This window comes from Myotis brandtii, unplaced genomic scaffold, assembly GCF_000412655.1.
Source record: "Myotis brandtii unplaced genomic scaffold, ASM41265v1 scaffold1256, whole genome shotgun sequence".
NCBI classification, from domain to species: domain Eukaryota; kingdom Metazoa; phylum Chordata; class Mammalia; order Chiroptera; family Vespertilionidae; genus Myotis; species Myotis brandtii.
The window spans coordinates 112,690-124,914 of record NW_005354407.1 but is presented as its reverse complement, the minus strand read 5'-3'; the positions used below and the strand labels follow the sequence as shown (position 1 = coordinate 124,914).

Below are 12,225 nucleotides of genomic sequence, written 5' to 3'. Positions count from 1 at the left end.
TTGCCCCACGCAGCCTGCTGTTCAGTCATTACTTTTACTGTGACAACATCCCAGACAATTTGCATATTCCCATATTATTAGCATAGATAGTCTCTACTTCAGTATGAATTCTGTATTGCTTAACCATATACATTGAATAACTTCGTTTGTCTCCCAAAGAAACAGTAAAAATAACCTTAAAATCTTTGTTCAGAGAGTTTCTAGCATTTAAGATCATTAACCACAATTTCTATTTATTTTAAACTATTTCATGAAACAAAATGTTTTATGAAACTCACAGATTAAGTAAAATCTAGCTATGTCTCAAATAATGAATGTACCATAAATGGGATATTACAAGTGTCTTCCAAGATCAAAGCAGTGAAAAATAAGATGATGCTGAGGGAGAATATACGTCATATTACACAGGAAAAAGGAAATCTGGGATTTTGAAAATACTATAAAGTAGAATTCTCACACTTTTCTGTAAGAACTAAAAATTATGCAAAGAGATCAATGGGGGAAAAGAAGACATGTGTAATACTTTCAACAATAAATAATTTTTTTAAATGAAAAAAATAAATTATGCAAAGAGCTGTCTTTATCATCTCTGAATTCTCAGAAACTAAGCTTGAGGGCAACGCATAAAAAAGATCCAACAAATAATTTTTAATGAATATATGGTAATGATTCTAATCATGATCAGGTTTTATATGTTATCATTCAGTGGAAAGGTGTAAAACATTAAAGACAATCTGACACCTCTGATGGTGAAGAATAATGGAGACCTCAGCCTCTTTCTAGAACATCACAATGACTGAGGAATATTTTCCCTAAGATTCGAGAAAATCCCGCTTGTTCACAATCTAGGTGTTGCCATTTAGAAATTGCTAATGTCCGTTTCATTGTTATTAAGTTTTTCTTGTGAAATTATCGGTCATTAAGAAAATACAGATCCTTCTATATATATTTTTTTTGCTCTGATTTGAGGCTACCAGCGCTTAAATATTCTATTCTAAATTGTGTAGCAATTCAGACTGCTGTTTAATCCTTGGTGTCTTGAGACACCATCTCTGTGGTGACTTTTGTTTATTCATCAGCTGATCCCCTGAGTCCATTGTAAAAGGAGCATATAAAATATGGATAGCCCAAAAAACATTATTTCTGTACAAAAGATCACATCATCTTGCCCACCAAGCTTGGAAGAAAATGACATAAGCACTCATTGCAACTATAGCTTATTTCACGTATCAAGATAATACTTCTCTAAGTGGTGTAGGTAGAAAATTCTGGCACCCTAGATCCTTAGAGAAATTTGGATATGTATATAGAAATGGGTTGATGTATGCCCTCTTTTGTTAATATTGTAGGGGAGCTCTTGGAATTATTTTTTATTATCAACATTTTGGATATTTGGTTAGAAACCAAATGACAGAGATGAAGCATCACGAAGGCTTTTGAAAAATCCCAGCACACTGATGTTTAAACAAGTCAAAGAGGCATTGTAAAGGACATTGACAAGTATCAGTCATATCTACCAAAAACGTAAGTATGCCTTTGATAGTTTCTTTCAGGAATATAGTTTTGCCTCAAAAATGTATACTAGTATTTATGCTTTTAAAAAGTAATCTGAAGTATGTACAACACTATGTAAAAAGAAACTGAACCTCTCAAATTTTACAAAATATATAAATGAAGCAAATTTTAAAATACTATAATTTACTTATTTCATGCAACATTATTATTCATTGTGACAAATATTTTGTGATTAATAACACTACATGATTTTTGTGTTCTTATCTAGATACCTTCTAATACCATTTTAAAAATAAATTCAAGCCCACTGATATGGCTCAGTGGTTGAGCATCGACCTGTGAACCAGGACGTCATGGTTCGATCTTGGTCAGGGCACATGCCCTGGTTGGGGGTTCAACCTCCAGTGGGGCGGTTCAGGGGCAGCCTATCAATGATTCTTTCTCATCATTGATGTCTCTTCCTATCTGAAATAAATAAAATAAATAAAAACATATTTAGAAAATAATGATACATTCAAGAACAACATGTAATCATTTTTTTGTACAAGATTCCAGAAACTTTATTAAATGTGCTTAAAGAGATAGATATAAAGGGAAAAGACAGAAACAATGCACAAAGAGAATTAATGTTTGAAAGTGGGAATGTATCCGTCCCTAAATTTTATAGATAAAATTTTGAATAAGTTCATTAAGATATTAAGTTAATTGGCTAAGCCTGAGAAAATATTATTCCTTTTAAAAGCTCTGAAACCCACGAAGAACATAGAAAACAAACAAGTCATACAGACTTAGGCAGACTGTCTAAACATTTAAGTATTTTAAAAAATGATCTTAGATAACAACGATTCTAAAGCTTTTATGGAAAATAATCATTTCAAACAGGAAAAATAATTAAGCAAATCTTGTATAAGATCAAGAATTATCACTTGTTCCACTCTTCCTCAGTTACCTGTAAACTGCCCATTCTCACTTCTGAAATCTAATACCCCATTCCCCACCTTTCTCCTTTGTCCAAAAATGTCTTATATATCTATTGTTGCCTCATTGTCTTGGGAATTTTTATGGAATTATCAATGTCTATGTGAATACCCCATGCACATGTATTAAAATATAATTAAACATAATTATCTTGAAAGCCACACATGAAATAAAAAAGAAAAATGTAATCATCTTTGCCTCCCCAAAACTTAACTTTAATACTGAGCTATTACCTTTTTTCATTTTTGGTCTCCTCAAAAAAATAATAGGCAATATTGTGGGAGAGTTCTAAATCATTTTAGAAATAAGTAAGAACACTTGTGGTTTACAAAAATAAAATTAAGACAAGTAAAGGTCCTGCTTTAATATCAGGAGCAGACTCAGGATAGGTAGATGGTAAATAAAAATACACTCAAGAATATACTTACAATCTTACAAAAGACCATTAAACAGATTATTAACTAGAATTAGAATACCTTGCCATGACAGATATTGGAATACATTGGGTACCCTCCCATTCATTAAATACCTCTCTATACTATTATCAGAAACACATTACTGTACCAGGTGGGCAACTTAGTTGTCTCTGTAGATTGTAAGTTTGAACGGAGAAAAGAAAAGAAATGCTTATTTAAGATAGTACAGTTAAAAAATGTATGCCCTCGCCAGTTTGGCTCATTGGGTAGAGCGTTGGACCACAGACTGAAGCATCCCAGGTTCTATTCCAGTCAAGAGCATGTACCTGGGTTGCAGGCTCAATCCCCAGCTCTGGCCGGGGTGCATGCATGAGGCAACCAATCTATATGTCTCTCACATCGATATTTCTCTCTCTGTGTCTCTCCCTCTCCTTTCTACTCTTTCTAAAAAATAAAATCAATGGAAAAAATGTCCTTGGGTGAGGATTAACAAGAACAAAAAAGTATACAGAGAGCAACAAAGAATATATATCTTCAACAACTATTGTGGTATGGTAAGGAAACTTTCAAGAGTTTTATTTGAGTAGGTAATAACCTCTTATTTTATTGTTTTCAGGAATATATCAAAATATTCAGAGGACAAAGATGTATACTGAAATGTGTAACAATACAATTAAGAAAATATAGGAATAATGAATAAATATATGCCATAATACATGAAAGAATTTTTAAAGTATTTTGTTTCTAGGTACTACAAAATTATTTTTCTCTAAAAGAAAAAGGCAGCAATGAGTTTTTTAAAAAGTGTATGTGCATGTGTGTGCTTTGTTGGTGTCATGACTTCCTTATTTCTTCATCTATTTTACAGCTAAAACTAAGAATATCATTGAAAAGCAGGAACACAATGAGAAATTACACAGAAGTAACAGAGTTTATTCTTCTTGGATTGACAAGTGACCCACAGTGGCAGGTTGTACTTTTCATGTTTCTCCTTGCTAACTACATGCTCAGTGTGGCTGGAAACCTGATCATTATTGCTCTCACCCTTTCAGATCCCCATCTGCAGACACCAATGTACTTCTTCCTTCGAAATTTCTCAGTCCTAGAAATATTATTTACATCAGTCTGCATTCCCAGATTCCTTGTCAGTATTGTGACGGGGGACAGAACCATTTCCTACAATGGATGTGTGACTCAGCTATTCTTTTATATTTTATTTGGGGTGGCCGAATTTTACTTTCTGGCTGCCATGTCCTATGACCGCTATGTGGCCATCTGCAAACCTCTACATTACACAGCCATCATGAGCACCAAAGTTTGTATGCTTCTTGTCTTTAGCTCCTGGTTTATAGGATTGCTGATCATCTGTCCACCAATAATTCTGCTACTGCAATTGGACTTCTGTGCCTCCAATATAATTGATCATTTCCTCTGTGACTCTTTTCCAATTCTGCAGCTTTCTTGCACAAACACTCGCTTTCTAGAACTCATGGCATTTTGTTTAGCTGTTGTAACAATCATGGTCTCCTTAACACTAGTTACTCTCTCCTATACATATATCATTGGGACAATTCTGAGAATTCCTTCCATGAGCCAAAGGAAAAAAGCTTTTTCCACTTGTTCCTCCCACATGATAGTTGTCTCCCTCTCTTATGGTAGCTGCATTTTCATGTACATTAAACCTTCTGCAAGGGAGAGGGTGACTTTAAGCAAAGGAGTAGCTGTGCTCAATACCTCAGTGGCTCCTCTCTTGAATCCTTTCATATATACACTCAGAAATCAGCAAGTGAAGCAAGCCTTCAAGAACATGGTCCAGAGAATCGCCTTTTCTTCAAATAAATAAAAGTGCTTGTGTGATATGTACCCCTGAAAGCAAAGCTGAATTAAAATTCTCTGTTCTTCTCTAGGTAAATTCTTTAAGTACCTAAATTCTTCCTTTTAGGTAGATATGCTTACATACCATCAATGCCTAAAAACTAGGTCCTAAGTCTTTAAAGTTATATAGATGACGGTAAATCTCTTACCTCTGTAATAAAATTTTAGATAAAGTAATAATCTCCATTGTTTCTCACAGTAAGGTAGATTATAAATTCATTAAAAACATTTAAAAATTGCTATCATATAAGAAACCTACTAAAAACCTCATTTAAATATAAAACTTATGTGAAATAAATAAAAATATGAGCATTAATTGATATCTCTCCAATGTTTTCTTCTGTTTCCAAGAACAGAAGATTAAAAGAATTATTAAAATGTCTACTTGAATTTATCGATGAGATATAGTTAAAACATTAGAAAAATTAAATAGAAATTAAATAAATATGCTGTGAAATATATTATATTTGCAATTGAAAATGAGGTTGTATTGATTTTTGTATTTGTTTTCCTAGAAAAAAAATAGTGAAGTTCCAGTGTAATAGAGGAAACAGAATTTGCCTTTTTTTCCTTTGATAATATTTCCTAAAATAATAGATTATTTAACTAAAGATTTCCTTATGTCTGCCAATCATGTTTAAAAAGGAAAACTGTGGTCTATAAAGGCAAATTAAGTTATCTTGATAAAATTCACTTTATATTCAGACTCTTTCAAATATTACAAAAAATAATCTTTTCTATTGACATGAAGAAAATGAGAAACTCAGAACCCAGAATGGTGTGAGATACTGACTCCAGGGAGTATCCTAGAAATGATAATATGTAAATTACTTATGCCTTAGGTTTGTTTTCTTTTGTTTATTAACACATCTACAATACTATCTTTATCTTTCCATTGTCTTTTTCACAGTTCTATCTCCCTCACTCATATCTGAGAAAATGACTCTTGGAGGACTTTGAGAACTGTAAAAAATATGTTCACATCTAGTTCCTATAGTTGATGAGTCCCTTGACTCTAATAAATTACTAAAAAAAATGGTTGTCTTGGAACAGTAGATATAATTCTAACTAGATATAGGGTAACTGAATTTGACTTCTTGATTTGCAGCTTGGACTGATTTATACATTAACATAAAAAACTCTACATATTTTCCAAGTCCGCAATAGAAATGTCCTCTCTTATTGCTCATAGACAAGAATGTCCTTAAGCATTCACCTCTTTTTGACCATTGTACTTTCAAGGAATTAGTTACATTTTTTCCCCAACATACTTAGCATAATACTACTACAAAATGAAAATTAAAACCAATTGATTATGTATTGCTTATTAGAGTTATCTATAAATAAATAAAACAGTACAAGTTTGCTTTTATAAGGTTAAACAAGTAAATGGACATGAAAAGTGAAAATCAAGAGTGGAAAAGCATATGCATATGTTAACTAAATGAATGTACATTATATGTATGATACATATGATAGACTAGAGGCTCAGTGCATGAAATTCATGCACTGGGGTGGGGTGGTCCCTCAGCCTGGCCTGTGCCCTCTCACAGACTGGGACCCCTCGGGGGATATCTGCCTACCGGCTTTGGCCTCATACCTACCAGTCCAGGGCGCTCACAGTATGGGATCCCTTACCACCTGCCTGCATAGGAGGCAGGAGAGGCTCCCACCTCAGCTGCTGCACTCCCCAGCCATGAGTCTGGCTTCTGGCTGAGCAGTGCTCCCCCTGTGGGAGCCCACTGACCACCAGGGGGCAGCTCCTGTGTTGAGTGTCTGCACGCTGGTGGTCAGTGCACGTTATAGCAACAGGTAGTTCCATTGGTCATTCTGCCATTCAGTCAATTTGCATAATAGGGTTTCATTATATAGGGTGGGTATGTAGGTAGACAGGAGAGAAATAAAGAGAGGAAAATAAGAGGGTAAGAAAAGTTGATCCTGCTGATCAATAGGAAATTATCTAAAGAAGTTGATTCTCATATTCTAAGTCAATAAATGTAGACATATGAAAAATCACTATAACTCTTTCCAAAAGAATTATTTTTATGCTTTAAAGTAAAATGCTATGTTTTTATTGATTTTTAGAGAGAGAAGAAGGGAAAGGGAGAGAGAGAGAGAAGCATTGATGTGAGAGCAGAACATCAATCGCTGCTTCCTGCATGCCCCCTATGGAGGATCCAGCCAGCAACCTGGGCATGTGCCCTGACCAAGAATCGAACTGGCATCCTCTTGGTTCATGGGATGATGACTAACCAACTGAGCCACACTGGCCAGGGCAAAGTAAAATACTATTTTGAAGTATTGTGAAACAATAAAGCTTTGATTACAAATGTGATGTGTGGTGAGAAATATAACAGATATATTTTGGAAGTCATGTTTTTAGAGGATTTCAAAAGGTATACTCACATTTAATATCACATTATATTATTTCAACAATACTCTTTCTTTAACCATAGGGAAATTATATGTATATAATGATTACACAAAATACATTTGTGCCATAACACTTTTTAATTACATGGAATTACTGTCACATTATTGTGTTATGATGATAGAAAACAAAGTTATTTATTTTTATTGGTGAATAATCATCTTGAAAGTTGACTCTGACAAGCATAAAGTTAAATAGTCACTTAGAATAAAATTTTAGTAATATTATTGCAAATTTGAAATTCATTAACTCATATTCCCAAGGGTCATTCCTCAAATTCTGGATATTACAGAATGCTCTCAACAGGGTGGTAATCATTCAGGGACTGTTGAGTCCCTTGGTATCAAAATAACAAGTGACAATTGGCTAAAGAAAAAGTTATAATCATTAAAAGCTACTGATCACAAAATCTCAGTAGCAATCAAGCAATAAGAAAAGTTTGGAAACCCTTATTTTGTCTTAGATGTAAAAATAATAAGCCAGTTAGAGAAATACAAGTATCACATGATTTCACTCATATGTGGGATCTAATGAATAAAATAAACTGATGAACAAAATACATCTAGAGACATAGAAGCACCAAACAGACTGTCGAATCTCAGAGGGCAGGCAGGTGAGGGGAGGTCGGTGGGAAGAGATCAGTCAAAGAACTTGTATACATATATGCATAACCCATGGACACAGACAATAGAGTGGTGAAGGCCTGGAGTGAGGGCAGGGGTGGGCTAGAAGGGGTCAGTAGGGGGGAAAGGGGGATATATGTAATACTTTCAACAATAAAGATTTAATTAAAAAAATAAAAATATTCAGAAGGAAAAGTGAACACAATAATTGGATAATTAGAACAGAAACATAAAACACAAATTATTTTTTACTGTCCATCACATTTCTGCCTTGATCATAACCAGACTTCCTGTACTTAATTTAGTTCCTTTAAGTAAGAATAGAACAAATGTTATAACATTTTTCTAAGATAATCTACTCGAGTTTCTATAAAAAAGTAAACCACATTTTTTTTTATTTAGAAGCAACTTTATTACTCATGAGTGATGACAGCATTTTTCAGTTCTCTATAACTACATTTTATATTATCCATTTTTTCATAAATATTTTATTTACTTCTAATTCATATCATGCTCAGGAAAATGTTTTAATATAGTCTTTTAACAATTCTATCTTCAATCCCTCCTTACATTTAAATGTAATGGTGAATAGGCAGAGGAGGAATTGCCTAAGAGCACAGGAAGAATACCAGTTTTTGCTTTGAATAAGGATTTGAGTGGGACAGCCAAATGAAATTAATTTTCACTTGAAATAACATTTAGAGACTATTGAATAGAGCATGGTTTGCTTTCTCCCTTTATGCAGCCAAACATACTATTAAACAAACTTCTCATGAAAGAATTACTGTTATGAACTACGTATTAGTTAGGAACTATGTGAATAGATTTTATAGCACATTCAATTGCTTAAATTTTGCTCCTTTTATTATTACTAAGGAGATTATTGAAAAGCATTAAATATTTCTTAAGAAATTCGTTGATTTATGAAGTTGAGTGATCTGATGATTTCTAAGTTAATGATGGCTGAGTACTCTTAGATAAGAGCAATATGCAGTCCGAATGAGGCAAAACTTTATATTATTAACCACGTTACAAGGAAGTGGGGAAGAAAGGGGTCCTAATATATGGTGACGGGAGAAGATTTGACTTTGGGTGGTGGGCACACCGTGCAATATACAGTTCTTGTAATATGGAAACCCATACCTGAAACCTGTATGATAATGTTGAACAATGTCATCCCAACAAATTTAATTTAAACAAAAACCCCTGTTCTCATAAGACACCTTAACTTCTCCATTAAAGAATTTAAATTGGGGGACCTTACTCATAATAAGAGTTATTGCCAGAAATAAATATTTATGTCCTATCTGTATATCAGGACAAGCATTAATTTATTGAACTACTCTTCTTATTCTTTGAGTTGCCCTCTTTCCCTCTGAAGGTCCAACCCCTGTCCCATTCCTTAATTCAAAGTGTCATCTATACCTCATGGTACCTTTCTGTCTTCAAACCTCTCAAGCATGTAACGTTCCTGTACATACAAAATTAAATTTGTTTTCCCCCCATGAATCTGTCTCAAGTAAATTTGACTATGAGAGCACCAATGGAGCCTTTGTAGGGTAGAGGAAAATTCTTCTTTCCTAATAGATTCAACATTCCTATACTTCACTATTTAATAAAGGAAGAGAAAACATTAAAATATTATCAATAAATTCCCCAGAGGTTCTTAGATATAGACATATATATATACATTTATACACATATACATTTATATATGTAAATACTTGCACTTAAATATATACATTATATATATATATACACACACACACACACACACACACACACACATTTATAGACACACACAAAATGTGTGTGTATGTGTTAAAATAAACTCAATCTTTATATAAAGATTTGGGAGCTGCAAGAATACATGCATGTATTTTTTTAGATGACTTGAAGGTTATAATACAACTAGAGGCCCGGTGCACAAAAATTTGTGCACTGGCGGGGGGGGGGTGTCCCTCAGCCCAACTTGTGCCGTCTTACAGTCTGGGACCCCTTGGGAGATAACCACCTACTGGCTTAGGCCCGCTCCCAGGGTGGCAGAAGGCAGACCCAATCCCACGGTGCCTGCCCCGCCTCCCCGGGTCGCAGATGGCAGGCCCAGATGGCCGCGACACGGGTGGCGGAGTGCGCTGTCCCGCCCTGCCGCCCCAGGCCGCACACGGGATGGTGGCGGGTGGGTGGCAGCTCATGCTGTGCTGCCCCGCCTGCTGTATGCAAATTTAATGGCGGACATCTTTGTTGGGTTAATTTGCATACTCTTCTGATAGGCTGATGGGCGTAGTGAAGGTACAGTCAATTAGCATCTTTGTCTATTATTAGTGTAGATGGGTCTTTAGCTTCTTAATAAAGAGAGGAAACTCTCATCTGCATATACTATGAGTCACATATTGGCACTACTATAATAACCACACAATGAAATTTAACATTGAAAATTATCATTCTCAATTTCAGAAACTTCCTAAAACTGTTTCCAAGCACCAAGTTGGGTTTTTGTTTTATAGTAAAGGAGAAGCATTGAAGGGTTTTAGTAAGTAGAAAAGTAACTCTGGTTGCAATGCCCTAGGGCAGATTGAAGGAAGATTAGGGTTTTGCAATAGTCCAAATAAAGAATGGTAACATTCAAGACTAAGATGTTAGTATTGAGGATGAAAAAGTAAACATAGGAAGACATTTTCAAGAAATTTGAAATTTTCTTGATGTGAGAGTAGGGCAAAAAATGCAAGTCTTTGGAGGGAAAATAAAGCAATGACACTCAGGAATCTGGTTTAAGAGGCATAATTCCTTGTGAGATTTTTATGAAGATGGGGAATGGAAGTAGATAGGTGGTACAGAGAAGCAATGAGAAAAGGCCAAATGCTGCAAGGTCAGTTTTAGGATGAGGTAGAAATAAGAAATAAACCACATGCAGGAATTTTGAATTACGTCATGGCATCAGCTGAGAAATGTGAAATGAATTTAAATACATAAAATTATCTCTTCTAATACCAGTCCTTAGCCATACTTGGGGTTGAATTTGTTATTCTCCAAAGACTGAGTACCATGCAGCCTTTCTGCACGTTTGAGAATGTCATTATATTCCCCCTTGAGCTGCCTTAAAAGAGAATACTTTGAATTAATATGGATGACTTGGTATAAAATGGCAGGTACATCTAAAATTAATCAGGAAAAATGGGAAGTGGAGAGAAGAGGCTGTCAGGGAAGAAAGTCCTGTCTTTAGAGCTGCCCCATTCCTTAGGTTGCTGCTTCCTGATTTCTTTAAAATACTTAGCAAATGATTCATCTCTTCCAAAACGAAATGAATCTTCTATAAGCTCACTGAAATCAGTGACCAGCCTGGAGGCTTGATTCAACATATAAATTACATAATCTGGACACATCATAAGCCTTGTAACAATATTATATAGTCAATCATAACCATGTAAGGGACCGTATTACTCATGCAATAGCATTTCAAAAGTTTTGTTTTTATTTTGATAACAACAACCAAGAAAACCTTAGGCCAAAGTATAAACTACTAACCCAAACTGCATTAATCTGGATCACAATAAGTTCCATGTATTGAACGCTAACAATGCAAAAGGCTTTAAAAATTGCTCAATCACTATATTGTTTTATTTTATTTAATACTCACAATCATCTTATTATCAATGCAATATTCCAAGTAAAATCAGCTTGCCTTTCCTGTTTCCCCTGTTCCCCAACCACCAACCATGAGATAAAATAATGTTCCTATGATCACACAGTGTTGCAAAGGCTTTGAGAGGACAGGAACTCCAGTAGAATTAAATTTCAAAAGATGTTGCTTGTAAGGGGAAGAGCTGGACGTCAAAGTCAGTTTCTACACAAAAAGGATGCACTCACATTCATAAGTGAAAAACACTACTTTACAACTTTTAATTAATTATATCTAAAAGTAATCTGAGACTAAACTCTTGACTTATTTTGAAGTTTAATTTAACATTTTTATTAAAACAAAATTAGATCATCTGGATATGATAGAAATATTGACATTTATAGTAAACTCTCACATCCCTATTTTTTGCTATTTATTGTTAAATGTGTACTACATAGAGAAAAGCATATGAAGTCAATGATATCAATTTAAAATAACCCCCCCAAAATACAAACATCTACATTTCAGGGTAATGTACCAAACACCATCAGTAACATAGAAACCCTCGGCTTTTGTCTCAAAACATGTTGATCTCAAAAGATACATCAAATATACTGGCACTGCTTTTCACACCATCAAGAGTAACTCTTTGTTTTTGTTTTGTTTTCTGGTTTAGTGAAGTAAACATTGCAAACAATAAATTTCAGATATATGCTTTTATAGAACTCAACAAATGTATGCAGTTGTGCATACACAAGCATAGTAAAA

At 34.4% G+C, this 12,225-nt stretch overlaps 1 protein-coding gene across 1 annotated transcript; it reads left to right on the top strand.

The window, feature by feature from the left end:
* Nucleotides 1–3,813: 3,813 nt before the first annotated feature.
* LOC102245771 (olfactory receptor 6C75-like) lies at nt 3,814–4,752 on the top strand. The gene has a single exon (XM_014534167.1). The coding sequence runs from the start codon at nt 3,814–3,816 to the stop codon at nt 4,750–4,752; it is 939 nt and encodes a 312-aa protein (XP_014389653.1).
* Nucleotides 4,753–12,225: the final 7,473 nt, after the last annotated feature.

Bases quoted from the DNA above. Each gene is read 5' to 3' on its own strand.
- LOC102245771 (XM_014534167.1), top strand. From the start codon at position 3,814: ATGAGAAATTACACAGAAGTAACAGAGTTTATTCTTCTTGGATTGACA.